This window comes from Protopterus annectens, chromosome 6.part0, assembly GCF_019279795.1.
Source record: "Protopterus annectens isolate FY-2018-M chromosome 6.part0, PAN1.0, whole genome shotgun sequence".
NCBI lineage: Eukaryota > Metazoa > Chordata > Ceratodontiformes > Protopteridae > Protopterus > Protopterus annectens.
The window spans coordinates 1515713983-1515737742 of record NC_056737.1 but is presented as its reverse complement, the minus strand read 5'-3'; the positions used below and the strand labels follow the sequence as shown (position 1 = coordinate 1515737742).

The window sequence follows — 23760 nt, the reverse complement described above, 5'->3', positions numbered from 1 at the left end:
TGCAACATGTATGTAAATTTATTTTGCAGATAGGTTAGCAAAATTGAACAATATTCAAAAAGCTATGTACATACTTCCAAGATGACTACTCTCCACATGACTATTTTGGGACTTAATCAGTTCTATGTATTCCATATAGCTTATAGCTTTTAGCTTTACTCAAATTTCACTAAATTGTGTCACAGAGGTACAACTTCAGGTTTTGCTTTCATCATGTTCATTTTATAATAATGTTCAACCCTTCTGAACAATTTCAGATATTATACATGCAGATCCCCATTTATATGGTGTGCACTATTCTCTACTCCCTCACAATGACCAGTTTTGGAACAAAGGCCAATAACATTTGAGTGGACGACTCATCCTTTCTGTAACCTGCTACATTTGTATCTACCCCATGTCCCAGTCCCTCACCAAGTTAAGGTTTTACCAGATATCTCTGCCTAGCCTTCAGTTGCTCATTTCTGTCTTCTTGGGTCAGTATGCACGCCCAGCGCATATGAATCATCCCTGTATCCTCAGTTGCACATCCTTAGTACTTCAAACTTGTGTTTCCTCTTCTGCCTGCCACATTATTAAGTATATTATAGCACAGGTTTAAGATCTTCATCTGTTGCTCCCAAACATCTGGCCATTTGCTGAGATAAAAGGCATTCTCCCATAAGAATTTCCACTTGTATTCATCTATTTCCTTATTATTAGCTTATTTAACTGTCTAAACCCTCTCTTAAGTATTTTCTTTCTACTCCAACATTGCATATCTTTATATTTTAGACCACCTCTTTCCTTTCTGATATGACTACAGTTTCTCCATGGGGCTTCCTTGTGTTTCTTCTCCTCTGCCATTGTGGAACATTTACCATGTATCTTCAAATGATAGATTTTCAAGTTGGGAGCCATGTTTGCACCTCTTGGTGAAGAGAAGCTCACCCTCTTGTTCCTTGTTTATTTACCTAGTCACATTATCTGCTGTCATCCACACACGCTTGCTTCTTCCTGTAGTATCTGATTAAGGCTATGAACTCTGTCCTTGATCTCTACCTGATCATATATATATATATATATATATATATATATATATATATATATATGGATGTATACAGTATATAGGCATTTTGCAACTCATTTTTTCAAAGTTTGATTCCTCTCTCTGTTTTTCCTATTGTTTTCCATAAGTTTTCTTTATATGGGGCCATTGATTTCCCCTCCCCATAACTCTATGTTTGTGCCCTTTTCATTTATCCTTAACTTTTGTGCCATATTAAATGATACAGCATGTGAAGGAAGATGTTATCAATCCCCAGCTCCCATCTCTTCATATGGCAGAGTCAGCAATTCCTGTCTTGAAATTCTATAATTGCTTGTCTCACCAACATATTGTTCAAGTAGAGCCTGGCCTTTTTTTTTTATCACAGAAGGGTAATCAAGCAACACTGGAATGTTTTTTTTAATACTTTGCACCCCCCATACTGTACAATCATAATCTCAATGGCATTTGTTTTGATACCAATTTGTATATATCCTACCATCTCTGTTTTGTAACAGTTTGTTTATTTTTTGTGTAAATTTTCCAGATTTTTAATTATTGTCCCTATATGTGTGTGTGTGTGTGTGTGTGTGTGTGTGTGTGTGTGTGTGTGTGTGTGTGTGTGTGTGTATATATATATATATATATATATATATATATATATATATATATATATTAGTTATATTTATATTTATACATACATAGCCCCTTCCAGTCCAAGGTGGGATATTTCACATTATGTGCATCACTAACTGCTCACAGCCCCCCCCCCCACCTTGAGTAGTACGGTTTTATTGCAGTTTAGTTCCAAACCCAACCCTGTGTAAAAAATGTCAAATATATCCAGCACCATTTGTAGAACTTGTCTGTAATTTCAGTCATTAAAATACAGTGATCAGTATAAAGCTGAGGCATTGCCTTGCCACCTGTAATTAGACTCTGATTTAGAGCTCTATGACCAGCTGTTCTGTTACTAGAAGGAATAGCCCTGGTAGAAAAGGACATTCCTCACTTGTCTTTCAGACAGTCCTTTTTTGGATAGATATTCCCTTATGTATTAAGACTTCAGATGTGGGCGGACTGGTTATACAACATTCTAAACTATTGAAGAAATCCGTCCACAGAATTCCTTCACTGCAGTGCTTTGAAAAAGATATCCCAATTCACAATGTCAAAAGTTTTTTTTAAAATATCTAATAATACTACCTTTGCATGTCAGTACTCTCTTTGATGGTGTTCAGAAAACTTGTCAGATGAAATTGTTGTGGCATAAAAGGTTTGGGCAGGACCTCATCCAGTCTGTTCACTAGAATTTTTGCTAAGATTTTTATGTCCAGATTTAGAAGTGAGATCAGTCTATAGTTGGCCAGATTTGTCTTGTCTTCCTTATGTATTTTTTAAACAGTAAATATTTATTTGCATACCAAAGTTGTAGTCCAACACTGCAATACTCATGCATGGTGCACCTACAATTTGTACATGAGCTTCTTTCACACATCATTTCTACTTCCCATTTGTGTGCATTTCTGTGTATTTTCTCCAGAAGACTACTGTGCACTGTAATCATTAAAGATTTTCTGTCTTTTCATGCATGCATCTTCCTTCCCCTTTTATATTGAAATAATTCTGTCATCTTTCATACTAACTGGAATTGCTTTCATCTTCCAGATTTGCACATAATTTAATAAAATCTGTGCAACTTCTTCCTAGTTTCTTATTTTCAGAGTACTATAGCTCAGGACTGCAAAAATAATCTGTACTAAAACGTAACCAGTGGAAGGGGTAGATTGCTCACACAGCAATGTGCATTACTGTGGAACAAACTTCCTGTTGATATCAGAAATGCTGTGTCTCTAAACGTGTTTAAGACATTATTAGAATATTGGGTTGGTTCAAGAAAGTGCTGTTACAAATTTAAAGAAAATTTGTTTTTTGATGGTCTTTGGGCCAAAAATGAAATTAGGGATGTCTGTGAAACTGGATGCAAACCAAGGTTTCTGACGAGGAAAGCCAAATAAACAGAGGTGTAGAGTGCATACTTTGGTAAAATATTAGGAAGATACATATTCCTCAGACTTTTTTGTCATTTTGTTAACATGAAAGGCTCCACTGTCTTTCCTTCATTTCCTCCATACTATCTTCTCTCATACTTCTCTACATCACTGGAATATTCATTTAATCATCCAAAATCACAAAATTTTCTTCAATTATCCCATTTAATTATATTTCATAGTAGTACAGTCTACAGTATTTCACAAAGTAACAAACCACCTTTCCCCACTTCTTGCTGTTTCTCCTTTAAAAACTTAAAACTTTAACTTAACTTAAACTTTAAAACTCAAGTTACCTACTTTTCACTCTCTAACTTCTCTAGTCTAACTGCTCTGGTTTCATTCTTTTCAATCTTTCCTTTAAGCATCTACTGACTAGCACTTTCTCTAAATACTGCTGGAAAGAAACAGGCATAAGCACAAACAAACACACTGAACTCTCCTTGTTAACCAGGAGAAATTAATAGTAGACACTAAACAGCCTATAATTACATCGCAAAACCACCCAAGCCCAACACCCACCCACAGCCACATACCACATACATATGCACTAATATGCCCGGCCCTGGCAAAACAGCTGAAACCTAGCCACATGACAAGGCCACCCATCCACACACATAAAACAACCAACACCAATCACACAGTGTGCCCACCCAGCCCAGGTGCCCCCCAGTGGGCAAGCTAAGGCAAGCAAAAGCTTATCACCACTTTAGTCATAGGTGACTCTATAGTCCGGCACACTGATGTCCCTCTCACCAGGTTGAAAATTACAGTCAGCTGCCGCAGCTGCCACCAGCCGTGGCCAGTCATAGCACAGCATGCATGCACTCCACAAACAACAACAAATATGACTCTGTCATTGTTGTCCATGTTGGAGGTGATGACTGAATATTACCTCCCCTGGACTACATGAAAGACATGGGAAGAGCTCTCAGATCATGTGGCCCAGGCAGAATTAGCCTAGCCCTGACCTAGCCCATCCTGCCTGCCCAGAATGATACCACAATATAGGATATAATGATAAATGATTGACAATTGGCTAAAGCTTTGGGTGTCATTCAAAAGGAGGATCCAGTATCTGTCTGCCTGGGATGACACTTGAGACCAGACCATTTTACTTTGCAGCAGATGGTCTGCACCTGTCACCTGGGAGATTACAGGTTACTGGCTAAGGCTCTTGCCACCCTATAGTGCCTTTTTAGGCAAACTTCAAAACAAAACCACCACCACAACAGGTACAAGCAGCAAAAATCTGAAGGTAATGCTACTCAATGCTAGAAGTCTAAACCTCAAAATGCACTATCAGAGCACCCCATTACTACGCACACAATACCAGGCTACAACTCTTACCACACTTTCAGGACCAAAAAAGGAAAAAGGTGGAAAGGTGTCATATTCACACCACCCATTCACAACACCACACAAGGCCAACACTCCAGAAATTCTCCAAAAGTGCACTAAAACTAAACTAAAAGACTGCATTCAAATTGTAGCTGCTACCAGATCCCCTACCCACCCCCCCCCCCAACATATTCTCAAACATATTGGAAAATATTAAGATAGAACCAAACACCCTAATAATACTGGGGATTTTAACTACCTATTAACTACTTAACTAAACTACTCATGTCCCAACACCTTTGCTTTTTCATCTTGGTTCTTAACTGAAATAATAATCCCCTGAATCCTGAAATCCATCCATATATCCAACCAATATCTCCAATCTCCTACCACTGGTCATCAATGCAATCCATAAATCAATGCTCCCCCCCCCCCCCTGTAGGTCTCACCATAAGACTAATCTAATCCTACATCCACATCCACATCCCCCCCCAAAAAAAAACCCCAAAAAAAACTTCTCCCAAGCCAACTCATGCTACTGTCAAAAAGTGAACTTCATAACACCCATGCGGGCAGGGGAACCGAAAAGTCTGCTGTTGAATCCACTACTAAGGCACTGTCGAGCAGCATCCACCACTCATGCAATGCATTGCCATCCCAAATGGCATTAAATATAAAGGATATTGCCAATATGCCAGATTCATTCAGTGCCAACTCAACCCCCCTCTCACCTCTCCCCCCCCCAAATGGCTCATTGCCCGGATCAGTAATAGCAAGTACACTGTGCACAAACACATCTCAGCTCTACTCTCAAAAGCCAAGAACAGCATCCACCAGATGACATCCCCAACCTGGCTGTGCCTACATGAACTACAATATGAACTGGGCACCACACTAGTGTCATTTTTTAATCATAGCCTCACCTCAGGTTTAATTTCCCCAGTTTGGGTTTGTGAAGTCTTGGATCTTGTCTCCTGAACCTGATGTCTCCTGAATCTGAGAGCATGAGACCAAAGGGTCAAGGGTGCCATGTCTAGACCTTCTAGTGGGTCCAAGGCCCATCCCACCATCCCCATCCCTAAGGCTGAGATCAACTTACTAAGTTGGGCATTAGCATAAACTATGTCACCCAATGGGTTCCCTATAACACTACTGACTAGAACCCACACTGTAGATAGAACCCACAAATCCTCCTCCAGACAAGTGACAGTGGAGTACAGAGTGGTTCAGTCCTGGGGGGGCTCGCTCTTGTTTGGCATCTACTTCTCTGAACAGGTCAACACTAAGGGAGGACTCTCTGCTCAAAGTTTGCACAAAGCTTGCTGCAGGGGACTGGAAACTGTCATTATTGAACCTGATCAAGGATACAAAACAAAGGGCCTTAAACAATTAACAGATGCCAGATGCTTGGTGCCAGGCTCAGCTCATACTCAAGAAATGTAAATGTATCCCTTTCTGGGAAAAAAAATGTATCCATGAATTACCATATAGGTGGCAGTACACTAAACACAGAAAGTGTGATAAGAGACTTAGGGACACAGGTGGACAGTGGTCTGTCAGGAAACCTCATCCATCAAGCTTTTTCATCCAAGGGCTTTTCATCCAGAAAAAACCGTACTCATCCCTCATACCACCCATTATTAGATACAACACCAAATACAACACCCCATTTGCCTCATCCAGACATCTGCAACAACTGGAAGGCCTCAGAAATGCAACACTAAAAAGGCCCAGCAGCCCTAAAAGCAGATGAGATGCCCTGACCGCCTTAAAAGCAGCAGCTCTCTGCTGCTGCACATCTACTCAGGCGAGTCTCTGCTTTAACATACAAGGCCATGTCAGACTCCCAACTCTGCTACAGGATCCTAACAGGGATTGTCACAATAACAAAAACATGCTGGAGGGGATAGGTTCCTGAGGAGAGACTCCCCCCAGAGACTCCAGATTGCCAGCATACATGCCCATCAGAGTGGGGTGCCTCTTTGGGCCTCTTCCTGAAGGATTGGAATTGGATGGGAGAAAGGAAGACCCAGGGATCACCCCAGTCAGCCCTGCTGTCGCAGGGGCAGGACAAGTAAATAAAAAAATAAGAAATAGAATAGCCAGGGGTGTTTATGGCTAGCTTGTAGGCCCCCTAGGATAGGTAGCCTAGTACCAACCTATGAACCTATGAACCTATGGATATGTTCATGAGAGCCGTTGCCCATGTAATTGAAGGCTTCAGAGGTGTTAGATGATATGAGGTCAGGCACAAGAACATCATCACTGGGGGGTGATACAGTTTCTGAACATATTAAGACAGCACAATTTCAAGCAAATTAAGTAGAAATATTTAATCAGAGTGATGTCCAAAATGCCATGAATCAGTGTGAATATTTTCTAATATGTGTAATTGTACATTACTGTGTTTTCATTGTTTCTTGGTCAAATGCATTGCTCTACTGTGTTACTTGGGTTAGTTCAGTGAAGTATTGCATTCATGGAAAGTTGCCCCATAATCAAAGGCCAAAGAATAGCTATCCCAGCACTACCAGTGGTAGTGACTGCTACCTACCCAGCACGCCATTGGTAGTGACTGCTATCAGGTATATTGTTGACCCTGCCAACATCATGTGTATGTCATTATATTCTGAAATTGACATACATGTGCTTTTTTGTCTTTGGCTAATTGGCTCCCTTTACATCTCAGACTGTGCTTGTTAGGTGCAGCAGATGTAGCCTTTAAATTGCATCTCCTATTGGGAACCATGTGGTACAGCAGTGTCTGACTTGGGAAGTGAGATCTCATGGACACTTGTTCGTCTAATAGTTTTTTGTCTTTGGGGAATACTGTTCCACTGCCAAAGTCTGTGCCCTACCTTGTCTGTGGTATGAGTTCTGCAGCTTATTTTCTGGTGGGCTCCCTGAGATTCTCTCTCCATAATATTCTTCTGGCCTCCATAGTTTTAACTTCCCCATCCCACTGGAAGTCTCACTTTACCCCACCTGTTGAATTCTTCTCTTCCATTGACCCTGCTGTGCTGCTGCTGTCTGAGGGCTTTACATTTTGCTTTGATCCCCCTGCTTTTTTCTTTATTTTGTGTTTTTCTTCTGTGTTAGTTCTTGGCTTTACTCTGCTCTGGATGGAAATGGTGTGGATATGCACACTGATTGGCTACTCTTGAAAGTTGATTGACTGCCCACTTTGCTCTACTGCCATTGATGGTTTTACTTAACCATCAACAAGGTTAATTATGAGTATATATGAAGTACCAGATGGTAGAATTAAGGTGGGAGAGTTCCTGTGTTTGAACAGAGATAGATAGATAGATAGATAGATAGATAGATAGATAGATAGATAGTGTGACACCTGTGCACTGGCCCAGCAATCAAGGAGCCTCAATCCTCACCACTAACACCAGTGAGGCGTGTCCACATTGGGAAGGATAACAAATACACACACAGTAAAGTACAATTTCCCTTAAGAGCACACAGACATCACAGTCAGTCTGGGGCTGGGTTCTCCCCTTTCTCTCCAGATCTCCAGTAAGACTCCCGACTGGCACAGCTATAGGGTATAGATCTCAGCCTGGTGTTCAAGCTAAAATCTCCAGCACTCTCTCTGTCCAACCAGTGCTTCATGTCCCTGTCCAAGTAGCTGACACATACACACTCTTTAAGATATGAGTTAAATGCAAACACACAGACACTCCTGGGGAAGGCTGGCACAGGTTCTCCAGCTATGCCCCTTCCTGCTAGGCTATAAGGTAGCAATCACCGCCACCAACCACTAATATCAGCTACTAATAAGGCTCTTACCAAGTGATGTCCAATTATTACTGTGCAATATTATTATCCAAATGGTATGACTGAACTTTTAAGGCTTATTGGTGTGGCTTTGTACAGTATCACTATATACATGCAATGTACTCTAGATCTTAAATTATCTCTACACAAAACAGTCACAGTTGAAAGGTTTAAAAATATTTAACAATAAGTAATAAAAACACAAGACAATACTTCTTACTACACAGTGCTAGTCAAGAGTTCAGAGATCATAGGAAAATACTTAAAATAATACAGTAGAATAGTTCTGACATCAATACAGAAAAAAACTAGTCTAATCTTCCTATTTCCAAGAGAGAAACTAACTTCTAATAGCCTACTTACATACAGACACAGGCAGAGTGCTGGTGATTTGGATGCTGTGAAAACAAATGCAAAATGCTCTGAGTCTCTCTGTCCTTAAATTGATAGCACAGTACTACTGACTCATTTCAGATTACATCATTTTTTTCTCTGGTTCCCAGGCTAACAAAATCTCAGAGTTTAGCAGTCCTTTTAATCTTGCACCTGGTCAGGAAGCTACAGCAATAAAATACATTATACATGCAAATTCTAGCAATTAACTCTGGTCTCAAAACATAGCAAGAATTCCTTCATCCAGACATCTTGGTTCCGAGTTTTGAAATCAAGCAATTATACAATGCTTGACTTATCAGCTTTCTCCAGCAGAGTACAGTGTGGTTGCATTTTTGAAGCTCAAAATTTAACAAAAAGAACGAGCATGTGGCTTACATTAATATTTACAAATGACAGAATTATGTACAAAATTCTATCTAGCTAGGCTGGCAGCCTTCACATATCTTCATAGATATATAGATAGAAGCAGTCAATAATGCCACATATTTGAATTTCAAACTACTTGTTCAAAAATGCATGTCACTGTAATAACTGTAATAACCTCTTGACTCAAAAATTAAGGGGGGTGGCTTAATGATTAAGACATTTACTTTACAAACACAAAGTACAGGGTCTGATTCTTACTTAAAATAGCCTGGAAGAATAGCTAACTTATTATTTACATTTAAACTTGTGAACTCTTGAATATGAGTAATTTTTAAGACTTTCCATGATTGTGGGGTCTTTGTCACCCATTAATTTTTTGGCTGCATTCCATGTTCTTAAGCAAAGAGGTTGAGCTTTGTGTATGGTAACAGGTTACAGAAGTTTAACTGTCCCTAATGAGGTGCAGTGCACAGCAGAGACACCATGCCAAGACAGAAGTTGCAGTAAGGAAACCTGAAGGAACAAGACTAAAGATACAAGGTGAGTCAAATCTAAACACACTGACATATTATGAGTAAATTTAAAGGAGGAAAGCAGTAACCTGAAGGCATGGCAAAATGTTCAGACAAAGTAAGAAAACTTTGGTGGGCAGGCAGGGGACTTAAATTTTATTACATGTCCTGTAGGAAAAGAAGCAAGAGAGCTAGCTGATGCAACAGTCTGCATGACAGTACCATTACTAGAGTAGCTGACTCATGACACCCTTCAAGCAGACACAAGCATCTCAAGAAAGGAAGAGACAGATGTACTCATGAAATCCAGAGGAGCAGACTATGAGAAGATTGTGGAGGCAGTTGAAACAGAGGGAGCTCATAAAAAGTCAGGAAAGGTGCAGCAACAACAAAAACAATTATTTTTATCTTGTTTTAATAAAGGAGACATTTATTTCTATGCTGAAGGTTTGTATGTTAAATGTAGTTTTAATTTCTATGAATGCTTTCTTTAAAATATAAAACCTCTGTGGAGTAATAATCTGTATAATTCAGGAATGATGCCATAGTTACCCAGAGTTTTATTTTTCTTCAGCCTTTTAATTAGCTCCTTTATTTCTGTTGCAAATTTTTTTCTATTTTTTATTTGCTGCAAAAATATTTTTTCATATAGTCTATTTAAAAAAGTGTCATTTAAATCAGCCATGAATTTCTTCTAGGTCTCTGTTAGAAGACCAAGAGTTTAAAATGCTGTAAAGAGCAAAAACTTTTTTTGAGATCTCAGTATAGTGAAGATAAGAATATTTGCCCTTTCCTCACTGTAGTGCGATCCCGTAGTTGGAATATATATTTAGCAGGGGGTGTTGGCAGCTGCACCCCCCACAATAATGATTTCGAGGTCCAGCATTTTCGCTCTTTAGAGCATTTGCGATTTTAAACATTCAGTCTTCATTTCTTCCATGTCCATATATTTTGTATTGCTATCAGTACAAATATAACTTGACTTTCTAAACTAATGGAAACTTTGTTGCATGATCTTCTGAAACTATGCTTTAAGTTTTTCCATTTTTGATGACAGGCCTTTCTCCTTTTTGTGTTGAGAAACTTTGCTATGTAAAAATGTTGCTGGCATTGAGTCATTTAGGATCACATCAAAATGTCACTATTATTATCCAAGTCTACGAACCACTAAATTTCTGTTAGAAAACCTTTAAATGCTTGTAACGTTATTCTATAACATGGCAGTCTACTAAAATCAAAACTTTCTTGGATTTATCATTATTGTACAATTAATTGCATTATGATGTGATAAAGGACATGCTATCACCTCTATCCTTTTTGTTTTAGAAGCTAAATCATTGGAAATATATGCCATATGAATTACTGGCTGTGTACCAACTCTGTAAAAGTAATGAGTTTGCAACAATATTATGGATGTTAATAACTTTTTCTAAATCTATTTTAAGTCAGTAAAGTTAACTGAAGACTTTGCTGATGTTGAAATTCCAAATTTGTTAACTGCAAGAGTATCTTTTTGTTACGTATACAAAGTCTCTTGCATTGTACTTCTACTCATAATCTAAGTTAAAATTTCCATACACATCTGAGGTAATTTAGCTCCAAGTTCTGATGTAATTATGTTAGGGAGATAGTGTAACAACCTTATGACAATTTGGTTGGTTGGTTTAGATCTGCATGAGATTAAGATGGACTCTGGAGGGGTTTACAGGTGATGGTAAGGGTAATGGTTTTAATGTCTGAGACTGTTAAGTGTGGGTCGTGGAATATGGAGACTGAATGTGCAGCATCTAGTAAGCCCACGATCACTGCTTCTTGGAGTATTTCTTTTTCTCTCAAGCATGGCAGTCCCGAAATTCATATTCATATGTAGTGAAGTTGTGAATGTGGAAGGGAGTTAGCTCCCTGTGCAAAAAAAAAAAACTTTAAAGGAGAAAAGCAGTTGCTCTGTTCCTTTATTTTCGCTGCCTTTTTATTTTAATTCCAGAACTTGAAGTTACAGGTTTTGGAATTACAATAAGGAGATGGTTGTAAGGACAGAGATGAGAAGGTTAGTGTATTTTAACATATTTATTAAATTATCGGATAAGACATATGAACATATACATTAATAGAAATGAAAACAAGCCAAATTAATGTTTTTTTTTCATATAATACATGTCTTTCTGTAAAACAACTATCATTCACTCGGCATTACTTAAATTACTCAATTTCTGCCTACCGTTAAACTTCACTCCTCCTCCTGAACATTATTCTGCATGTTTGTTCCCTCTGATTCCATGTATTTCTATGTAATTTACTTATTTTTCTAAAGATTTTCACTTTCAGTTCTTAGATCTGTTTAACAGTATTCACTACTTCAATTACATTTGGTTTAGATTTTCATTTCCATTTTCTAGTAATGGCTTTTTTGTAGTCAGTAACATTAAAATTAAATGCTTTACTATACCTGTGCCATTCAGATTTTGTTTGCCAGCTCAAAAGAATTATTTCCTTAGTTACAGCTATTTGCTGCCCCAGTACTTCTAACAGTGTTAAGAATGCCTTTCCCACCACATCTCCATCATTTACTGTCTACCTGAGGAAAAATTGCCTGATTGACACTAAGAATACATGTAAGAATACATGTAAGAATAACTATCCAAACACTTCCAGTCAAAAATCCATCCTCCTCTTGCCTATTTTCTTTACCTCTGCTTGCAGTCATCCCTATCGGCAAAAATCTTTCTCCATTCCCCTGCTGAATTAGTTCCTAGAATACTTTCTGCAACTTTATATGTTTAATATTCTATATAGTTATTGTTGTTCTTAAGGATCTGCATCAAAAATCCTAATCTGTCCTTATTTCTTGAGCTCCTGTCCACACTGTATCATCCCTTTCCACTTTGAATTATAGCCTTCTGTTCGTGTTATGTATATGTGCCTTAACTGCGTAGCTCTAAAATATCCATACAAATCAAGCCGTCCAGAATTACCTTGTTCTACAGGGAGGATCAACTTATCCCACTCAACTCTACTCTTCCCAAATAAATTCCTCAACTTTTTATTATTGTCCACACCCTTTCCTCTGGTTGATAAAAATATGCCTGACCCTCATATAAAATTAAAGGAACTAAAAACATTTTCACTGCTTGTATCTTACTATCCATATCCATAAAAAACAGCTTCCAGTTTCTCAGTTTTTGTATTATCTTTTGTTTGGTCTCTTCCCACATATCCTTACCTGCAGTAACAAAATCCTTTTTAATCCGTACACCTAATTACTTGATCCTATCATGTCCTCATAAATGTGCATAATTTTCCAATATAACATTTGTTTTATCTTCATTAATTGTTGAAACCAACAAAAGACTTGGAACTGCATCAAAATGTTCTGCAACGCCAATTTGTTCTGCAACATCTGAATTTATCGAGTACAAAATAATATCTGTAAATAAAGCCATCTGTTCTTGTTTTCTGGATTACAATACCAGTTATATCCTTGAATATCTGTGTCCCTTATTTTCTTTGCCAGTGGGTCTAAATATTAAGCAAATAAAGGTAAAAGAAGGGCACCCCTGATTGTTTTCTGAGGAACTCTCCCACCTTAATTCTACCATCCAGTGGTTATCTAATGTACAGCATCTGTATATCATCCTGTATAAGATGAATGGGTACTTGCGTATTATCGCAACCAGATTCTAGTGATAATACCACTTGCTTCCCGATATGGAAATTTGACCGTTTTTGTTGTACAAATGTCAGCAAATGTCTTCTCTTTCACACTGAAGCTTTTAAGATGTGGTGTCAAGAACAATGGAGAATGTCAGTGTGTCACTGTGGTTGTGTGCACTTTACTGCCAGCATGAGTAGAGCTATCTCTTTTGTGCATTGACGGTGCTTCCAGCCACAGTGACAGTAACTTCTCACGATGTACTTCATAACCCTTCTTAAAACCACCTTCTCTCAAAAACAGCCCTTTTTTTCTCTCTTCCTTGTCAAAGTGGTGCCATGCTACATGTTTTCCATTCAGTAGAATTCCAGATGGTGAGGAGGCGTCCCTCTGTGTGATTTTTATCCCAGAAACACGTTAAACTAAGCAAAATACTGTGTTGTATGACTCTAGTCTCAGGAAAGCAATAGCACAGCTGTAATACCTGAAACTCAAAAGCATTTGCTGCAACGAAAAAAAGGAACGTTCATCGGGCGGACTTTCAGTAAGCGACATGCTGCTGGCAGTAAAATGCGTAAAGGAACAACAGCATGTTTTGCATTTTATTGAAAACACTCCTGAAAAAAAACACTATTGTTAAAGGAAACGCACTGTATGACAGTTATAAACCACTAAAGATCAGATTTCGATGTCAGGAAGCAAGTGGTATTTTCTCTAAAATCTGGTTGCGATAATACTTAAGTACCGATTAATGTACTAGCCCGATTGCAGCCACCTTAACTCCCAAAGCTGCATAAGAAATGTTTTGCTTCTGTTTTGTAGGTGCTTTTGCTTAATACCTACAATTAAAAATCAGTGTTAAAATTTATTAAGTGTCATCTTTTGTATCTTGTACTTGTTTTTAAGTATTGAAGTAAATGATGCATGACTTACACACAGGCTTTATGGCTGACATCTTTTCAGATGTCCAAAGTGGGACACAGGGTGTGGCCAGATATGTGATGTCAGAGTGAGTTTCGTTTACTGTAATAACTGGGAGAAATAAGTTAATTAAGCCAGGGGTCTGGGGGCCACAAGCCTCAAGAAGCCACTAGGTTCTAGCTGCTCTGTGGTGCTTTTTAGATCTTTTGTCCAGTGTTTTGTCACAGTGAGTGCCTCAACAAATTCCACTCCTAAAGGAAAGACATTCTTTCAAAGAAGAAATAAAATGTGTCCATGGTTCATTATTCAGGATGTTAATAGTTTCCCATAAACTGAGAAGACAAACACTTGGGAGAACTCTTGAGTAATAGCAAGGGAACAGTAGTGTGTAAAGATAAAGCAAGAGATGCCATGCAGTGGCCAGAAATATCAGTAATGGGATATTAACATTTTTATAGTTACCTTTTCTTTAATAAATGCACAATGATGCCAGTAAATCACTGATGACTACAGTCTGTCAGTAATGCCAGATGTTGTACTTTCATATGTTTTATTGTTTGGAAAATGCATGCTGATACAAAACCTGTTCTTACTTTTCTTGTCCGTCTCACACACCATTTCTGCCACGCTTCTCTCTCTCTCCCTGTTATCTCGTAGTCTTTTTCTTTCTTACTCATGCTGTCCCTGCCCCACACTTTCTCATATTCTCTTTCTCCCTCTTCTTCCACTGTCACATCTCTGTTTCTCTCTTACTGTCTTTCTCTTTCCCAGTCTCACTGTCTCTTTCTCTCCCACTTTCATAGTCACAGTTTCTCTCTCTCTCTCATACTGTTTCTATCTCAGTGACTCACATATTCGTTCTTTCCTTTTCTCTCTCTCTCTCCCTCCTTCCCACTGTTGAGACTACTGTCTTACTCTGTCTTATTCATTCTCTCACTGACCACAATCCACTGCCATGACTTGCTTCCCTGTGGAATGGTTGTCAGCAAAAGTAAATTGCTGACAAGTTAAATGTCAAGGCCTCGTTCCCATCCTTTCCTGATCACTAACATAAGCAATCAGTACTGCTCCGTACTGACAGTAACAAAATCAAGCAACCACAATCTTTCTCTGCTCTCCCTAATTTTGCCACAAATTTTTATCATGTCTCTTACAAAATGTTTGATTTATTGGTAAATCAGTGAAGACTGAGAATTACAGTCATTGCAGTGCAGCCATTCTGTAATGTAGTCCCAATTGTTGGTCAGAAGCACATACTGATGAAAACACAGTTATTCTGTTATCTTCCTATCTGAATTACATTAATACTTAAAATGTATCCCTGATTTTGGGTCTTTATCTCCTGTTATTCTTTGCCTTTTTACCCAGTTTTTGGTAATGTGCTCTGATCTTTAAATTTAAAGTAAAAAAAAGACATTCAGTTTTCTTGACCCTAACATCACTGACTAATATAATGCTGGTACTCTACCCACAGCCCCACCCACCAACCAACACTGTAGCCCAGCCAATCACTGGCATGTATTTGACTACCAGACCTTATGGAGAACAGACAGCACATCAATAATGTGTATAAGATCTGAGAACAGTTATACAGTATGGGGAAAAAATAAATACAATAATGTAGAAAGAACAGCTAGCAGCATTACTACTCTAAGCTTCAAAATAAAACTTGCCCTTATTAACTAAATGTGAATGGAAAAAATTCCTGGCTTGATGACTTTAACATTTATTTTATGGTAACATGGGTGAAGTGGGCCATTTCCTTTCATGGTTAGTACAGGCAGTGGGACACAAGATACTGAGCCACGACTGTCCTGCTCACAGTGGGGCAGATGACATTGTGCTTGTTTCTTGCAAGCACATCTTACCAAGGAAAAATAAATATTGCAGTGTGATTTATGTATGTGTTTGGTGGTGGTGGTGGTGGGGGTCTAAGTAGGAGCAGTATGTGCATGTTTAATTCTAAAGTGATGTTTTATTTTTGCCCTGAGAAAATTTGAGTTTATATTGTGGTAGTAGTATTTTGTGTAAAATGTATCTGAAGAACTTTACTAGGATCTGTGTAAATTTTACAGAGGCAATCTATAAAATCATACATGTTTTTGTTTTAGGAGCGCACTCATCTTATAGAAGAACAGTACAAAACAGACAAAGAAAAACTCCAAAAGATCAGATTACTGTTGGTAAGTCTGCCTTTCTGCTTGTTTAGTAAACTGCATTTTCTGAACATGTTGTTTTATTTCCCCACTTTTTGTTAAGGTTTCCTGATTTGCTTACTGGTAAACTAAAATAGAACGTTATTACTTTTATATATATATATATATATATATATAAATATATATATATATATATATATATATATATATATATATAAATATATATATATATATATATATATATATATATATATATATATACATACATACACACACACACGCATACTTTTTTACGTGTGTGTGTGTGTGTGTGTGTGTGTGTGTGTGTGTGTGTGTGTGTGTCTGCAAGCAGGCTCTGAGCAAGAACTTCAGCAAAGAATAGGGGAATGGAATGCAAAACCGAAGGCACATGGGATAAAACTAAGTACAGATAAAACAGTAATAATAATAACAGCAAATTGGGGAAATCCAAACAAGCTGAGAACTGAGATAGAAGGGAAGATAGTGGAACAAGTTAATAGCTTTAAGTATCTGAGAGGGGTGGTTGAGAAAGGAAGTCTGAATTCAAACGTCAAAGCTAGAATCAGAGGGGTAGCAGCCAACTGGCATTGTGTCAGATGTAGTGTATGACAGAAGAATGCCAAAGCTGAAAAGTAAGGTGTACAAAATAGTGGTGTGACCAGTACTGCTGTATGGTAATGGGTTGTAAAGGCAGAGTGGATAAGAAAGCTAGAGGTGATGGAAATGAAGTGCCTGAGAAGGGTGGTAGGATGCACACAGTGGGACAGATGAAGAAATGAGGGCATAACAGCAGAAACCAAAGTGGCTCCAATTGCAGAAAAGTTCAAAGAGAACAGATGATGGTGGTTCAGGCACATGTGCAGAAAGGCAGAAGATAATCTGGAAAAGAAAAATTGGGACAGACAGAACAAAAGTAAGAGGAAACAAGGGCATCCAACAAAGAGGTGGATGGATTGTATGAGAGATGTTCTTCGTGTTTCACTGTTGCAGTCATCACATTTGGGTTATCTGCCTGCAGGTAGCCCTTAGCCGCCCTGAATACCAGACACTTCAGATTTCTGCGTCATATGCTGTCGCTTCTACCATGACATTAGGGGTATAAAACATGCAGCTGACGCAATTACATCAGTCTTTCTTGCCGTGCGGTGCCCGAAGCAGACGCAGTTCACAAGTGCCGGTTGGCCGACTCCTGAAATTTTCATTTTCGAGTTTCAGACCTGAAGTCTTCAAAAAAAATAAGTACCCCGTTGGAGATCCTTTTTTCTTGCTCTAACTGATGTCAGAAAAAATTGACAATTGTCTTGCCTGTGGAAAGCAAATACCTCATAGAGATTTTCATTCTTACTGCGTCGCCTGTTTAGGCCCAGACCACGACGTCCCTCGCTGTCGGTTTTGTGCCTTGTTCAACGCACGAACTGTTCGTCGTCGGGCTATTTTTGTAGCTAAATATTTTCGTTCTCGATCTCCGTACTCCGAAATGGCTTCATTAAGCCATCCGACTATCGATCTTCCGAAAAAATGTAAGGATGAAGACAGAGACAGACCGCATAGGTCCAAAACTGCTGACGATGCGTCCGTTAAGCTAGTCGCCAGTCTGCCGGTACTCAGTGAGGTGCATTTGCAGCCCCTGATACCTGCTACTACAGATTTGCAGGCCTCTACTGAGACCCATTCGGAGTCCGGTATGCCGCGAGATGCTTCTTCGACTATGGACCCTGCGGATGTCTCTACCTTGGATGGGTCCGGAGCCGCTGTGCAGGCATCGACTTCTGAGTGTGTATTCAGGCCTACAGACTTTCTTATTAAACTGACGGCATCATTTCCAGCTAGAAGTGCTGAATTCCACAGGCCTAAAACTCGCACTATGCCTAGAAAACCGACGACCAAACTGCAGTGTCAGGCCCATATGCCTCAAAAACAAATGCTTAGAATGGCTGAAGACCTTATTACCTTAATTAGGGGAAGCCAGCCTTCCCACTCTGAGACCTGGAACCGATTTTCTTTCTGATTATTCTGATCAGGAATCTGATATCTCTACTCCTTCTGATTACCAGGATTTGCCCTTATCTACTTATGAGGTTTCTGATGCAGAGGATTCTATTCCCTGTGCTTCCCCTCCAGAAGACTTTTCTTTTGGTGAAACCTTGCATACTCTTAGGGAGCATTTCCACTGGGAAATCCAGGACTATTCTGAGTCCAAAACGTGACTTAGGGAATTCTTACTCCGGCCTCAGCACAGGCCTCAAGCTATCCCTCCTGTTCTGGCTATTGTAGATGATGTTTTCTTGGAATCTAGCCTTACCCCAGACACTTTGCCTCCAGCTCCCCGAAAACCTGACAGGTATTACAGAGTACCTGACTCTCACAAGTTGCTCTTCAAGAATCCTACTGCGGATCCAGAGACTATTTCCCAAGGACCAAAAGGCATTAAGGCTACTACTGGAAAAAATCCTACCCCTTCTGATAGAGATTCTAGAGCCTTAGACAGATGGGCTAAGAACGTATACACTTCTGCTACTTTGTCCACTAGGGCATTAAATTGCCAGTTTCATATGTTAAAAGTATCAGCAGCATATTATGGGACTACTTAAACAGAAAATGATGTTGATTCCTGACTGTGCTGAACACAAAGACTTGCAAGATTTAATGCATTCTGCTGAACAAGTTGGTAAACATACGTTTCAATGTGGTTTTGATGCTTTAGAAGCATCTTGCAAGGCTGCTGTCACTGTGTCTGTACTTAGAAGGCATGCTTGGCTTAAGGAACAAAACTTGCCAGATCATGTTAAAGCTCAATTACTGGATGCACCCTTAAACCAAGACTGCCTTTTTGGCAACAAAGCAGAAGAAGTCCTCAAAAAGATGGAGGAAAAAGCTAAATCTATGCAAACTGTTAAAGATTTCCTACAAGTACAGCCTCCCAGATTCAGTAGGCATTGGCCTTCAAAGAACTGGTCCTTTCCATTCCCTTCCAGGCTTTCTCAGTCCAAACCCAGGAACAGCAGACAAACAAGACTTCACTCTCAGGCTACGCACAGATCTAAGCAGTGGGGGGCTCCCACTTCCAAAGCAGTGAGTAGTAAGCCACCCCCTAAGGAAAAATGGCACAATGACTTAACCTTAACCCTTCCAAGCCCTGCACAACTACTTGCTCCCTTAGGAGGAAAGCTCGCCATGCATGCAAAAAACTGGTAACTCATTACCCAGGACAAATGGGTTTTGAACATAGTTTCCCGAGGATACAGATTCCACTTCCACACACTACCAACCCCAAATGGCTGGCCAGATCTCCCCCCAAATCAATGGGCGGAAGCCCAATAGCAGGTTCTCTCTCCTCTCAGTATCAGGGCTATTCAACCTTTCCCAGCTGAACAAAGGGGACAAGGTTTTTATTCAAGACGTTTTCTGGTACCCAGTAAAGAAATCTCCTGGCGTCCTGTCCTGGACCTCTCTATTCTCAACACCTTTCTGATGGTTCCAAAATTCAAAATGCTAACTCAACAGCGTCTTCCTATGCTAGCCAAGGAAGCCTGGCTGGCAGCCCTAGACTTAAAGGAAACTTACCTGCACATCCCAATAAGAGAATCCTGCAGACAATACCTACATTTCAGGGTGGGCTCCATGCACTTTCAATTCTCTGCATTTCCCTTTGGCTTATCTACTGTGCCCAGGGTGTTCACAAAGTGTCTAGCTCCAGCCATTGCATTTTGCAGGCAGAGAAATATTCAAATTTACCCATACTTTGACAATTGTCTGATTCAGGCAGAAAGTCAGGACTTGCTATTACATCACCTGGCATTTATAAAGAAACTTCTGACCTCACTGGGGTACACCATCAATGAAATGAAATCACACCTAGTACCCTGCCAACAGATTGTATTCCTGGGAGCAAGCTTGAACACAACTTCCCAGATGGCATTCCTCACTCCAGAGAAACAAGTTTATTTGACAACCTGCTTCAAACTATTGGCCACAAAAACCCAGCTATCTGCAAGGAAAATACTGCAAGCTCTGGGGTTCATGGCCTCTTGCCTTCTGCTAATTCCATATGCAAGACTGCATATGAGGAGACTCCAATGAGTTCTAAAAGTCTATGGTGTCAACATTATCAGGACCTGGAAACAATGATTCCTATCATTCCTTGTCTAAGGACAGAGTTCCATTGGTGGGCAGATGCCTCCTACCACAAGTGACTCCCTTTCACTCTACCCTCTGCCACCCAAACCCTAACAACAGATGCATCAGACTATGCATGGGGGGCTCACATGGCAGGACAGTGAATTCAGGGCAAATGGAACCTGAGACAGATGCACTTGCATATCAATCAAAAAGAAGTGCTAGCTGTACAGAATGCTCTGACAGCCTTCAAAGACCTTATTCTTCCAGGACAACTATTAGTAAAGACAGACAACACCACAGTTATGTGGTACATAAACAAGCAGGGGGAAACCCACTCGTACCCTCTCTGCAGACTAGCCATGGCTCTGTGGAACACAGCCTTGAGCTACCAACTGCACCTACAAGCTCAGTTCCTGCCAGGCAAACTAAATTCACTGGCAGATGACTTAAGCAGAAATCTCATGGACCCACACAAATGGAAACTAGAACCCGAAATATTCAACCTCTTGTGGAACAAATGGGGGACTCCAGAGGTAGACCTGTTTGCCTCCCCTCAGAACTACCAGTTGAACAAATTCTGCACCAGAACTCCCTACAGTGAAGTTTGGTAAGTGGATGGCCCTGTCCTTTACCTGGGAATGTCTCTCGGTTTATGCCTTTCCCCCTCTGCCTCTCCTCTCGAAGGTTCTACTAAAGATCAAACAAGACAAGACAAGGACAATACTGATTGCACTAGACTGGCCATGCCAGCACTGATACCCCCTGTTGCACAGTCTGACACTGCTACAACCATGGCACCTGCTTCAGACCTCTTCCCTGCTGTCCCAGCAAGCGGGCCAGATTCTGCACCCTCAGCTGCACACCCTGTACCTTGTAGCCTGGATAATTCCATGACTCTCCTCTAGCATCCCTCAGTAAGCAGGTGATGGATGTCATTCTGGAGGCAAGGAGGCCTAGGACCAGAAACTCCTATGCTGAAAAGTGGAAAAGATACTGTTCCTGGAGCCAGGCTCAGGGGATGGGCACAGTGGTGCCCAGCTTACCTCATATTCTAGAGTACTTAACAGAAATGCTCCACAAGGGCCTGTCCTTCAGTCAGTTAAGATTCATGCCTCTGCCATTCCAGCACATTGTAATACTGAGCCACCCCTATTCTTTCACCCCTTGGTAAAACAATTCCTTAGAAGGACCAAAAATTTAAGACCCCCCCCCCAGGAAAGTTCCCACTCCAGCCTGAGACCTTAACTTTGTATTGGAAAAGCTCACCCCCCCCCCCTTTGAGCCAGCTGCAACAGCAGAGTTGAAATTCCTTTCTTGGAAAACAGCCTTATTTCTAGCCATCACTTCAGCAAGAAGAGTGTCTGAATTACAGGCCCTCATGGCAGTGGAACCCTTCATTATCTTCCATGTGGACAGGGTTTCCCTCAGGACTAATCCTTCCTTTATGCCCAAGGTGGTGTCTAGTGTGGCCCTAAACTAGTCCATTTATTTGCCTACTTTTTTCCCTAATCCACAAAACAGAGGGGAATGGATACTGCACTCTCTAGATGTGCACAGGCAGCTTAGATTCTATTTGGACAGGACTAAGCCTCTCAGAAAAGTTGCTAGTTGGCTTTGCTGCAGGGGCAGAGGGGAAGGCCATTTCAAAGCAAACCATTTCCAAATCAAACCATTTCCAAATGGATAGCCCATTGCATTCATTTCTGCTACAAGCACCGTGGAAAACCTACTTCACAGGGGATAAGATCACATTCCACCAGGGCTGCATCTACCTCTGCGGCATTTCTCAGAGGAGTCCCTACCAGGAACATCCTGGAAGCTGCTACCTGGAGCTCTGTACATACCTTCACCAAACATTACCACCTGCCTATCTTTTCTAAATCCAGAGCTGGATTGGCCACAGCAGTCTTGCAGGGCTTAATAGCTGGCCATAATGCTCTTTAACTACCTCCTCCCTTCCTTAGCCTTGGGAATCAACCCAAATGTGATGACTGCAACAGTGAAACATGAAGAACATAGTACAGTTGTGTACACTTACCATAAATGTAGATGTTCGAGTTGCACTCCTGGTTACCCTCCCTCCAGCCCCCTGACTTCTCTTGGCTCTACCTTTCCTTATTGTTTGGTATATATTTTATTAAGTGTATTTGCTTTTTGATGGGGGTGTACCATACCATATAACTGCTTCCTATTGTAGGGGCACCTGACATCTGGGGCAAGAAAAACTGATGTAATGGTGTTGGCTGCATGTTTTATACCCCTGACATCATGGAAGAAGTGACAGCATCTGACGTAGAAATCCAAAGACTCTGGTATTCAGGCCGGCTGAGGGCTACCTGCAGGCAGATAACCCAAATGTGATGACTGCAACAGTGAATACACTCGAACATCTACATTTATGGTAAGTGTACACAACTGTACTTATCTGCAACAGTCAGGCCGTAGTGTGACATTGAATCAAGAGAAATGGCGACAGTTAACATGACACCCCAACCCCATGTAGACGATGGGGGGAAAAGGGGGTGGTTGATGATAGTGCGTGTGTGTGTGTGTGTGTGTGTGTGTGTGTGTGTGTGTGTGTGTGTGTGTGTGTGTGTGTGTGTGTGTGTGTGCGTGTGTGTGTGTGTGTGTGTGTGTGTAGATGTATTTACATAGCCATCCATCCACACCTCGTTTCCCATTTTTGCATATGGGGTTGGGTTGTCATTTCAACAGTGACAATCCTCTAGAGCTGATTTTCACACTGCCTGGTAATAGATGTACATATATTAGATTCTGTAATAAAAAAAAATGTATGATATTGGTTATAATCTCTGATTGTAGTAGTTGTACATAATTTATTGCTCTATTTCTTGTTTTTTACGCAACTGGTGCTGAGCCTGAAATTTCCCATTGTTAATCAGTGCCCTACTCTGATAAACTTAAAGAAATCTGTTTTGCTGTGGTTGTCCATGCCCTGTGCTGGTGCAGTGGTGCACACTGTGATATCATACATTATTTACATACTTGCATATTGACACTAAGCCTTCAAGTTATTTTCTGCTTCCCCTAGTTCAGATCTCACCCTTGATCTTAATAGTGAATTGGTGAAAAGTTACTGAATTTGATGCCTAAGAGCATGTCTTCATGGTTTGTCTCATCACTGTTATTACCCCCACCTTTTCCCATTTTTCTACATGGGGTCAGTGTGTCACTTTAATTGTCGTCACCTCTCTTGATTTAGGTCACTGTTTTACCTCCTTTGATAGTCATGCCTGAATGTGATAGGTCTTATTTATTTATTTATGTATTTTTATCATTTGTTGATTGGGTTAGCCCCACTAGGCTAGTTCATAGGTAGGTACCAGGCTATTGGCCCTAGGGCCTATATAAGCCTAGCCAAAAAGGTACCCTGGCTTTCGCCACCCAAGAAAAT

At 40.3% G+C, this 23760-nt stretch overlaps 1 protein-coding gene across 1 annotated transcript in view; it reads left to right on the top strand.

The window, feature by feature from the left end:
• CCDC93 (coiled-coil domain containing 93) overlaps nucleotides 1-23760 on the top strand; it is a gene marked incomplete in the record, with an annotated part of 1282969 nt that overhangs the window by 868649 nt on the left and 390560 nt on the right. Inside the window, 1 exon segment of the mRNA XM_044074979.1 lies at nucleotides 16161-16232. Within this exon segment, the coding sequence (XP_043930914.1) occupies nucleotides 16161-16232 (72 nt within the window).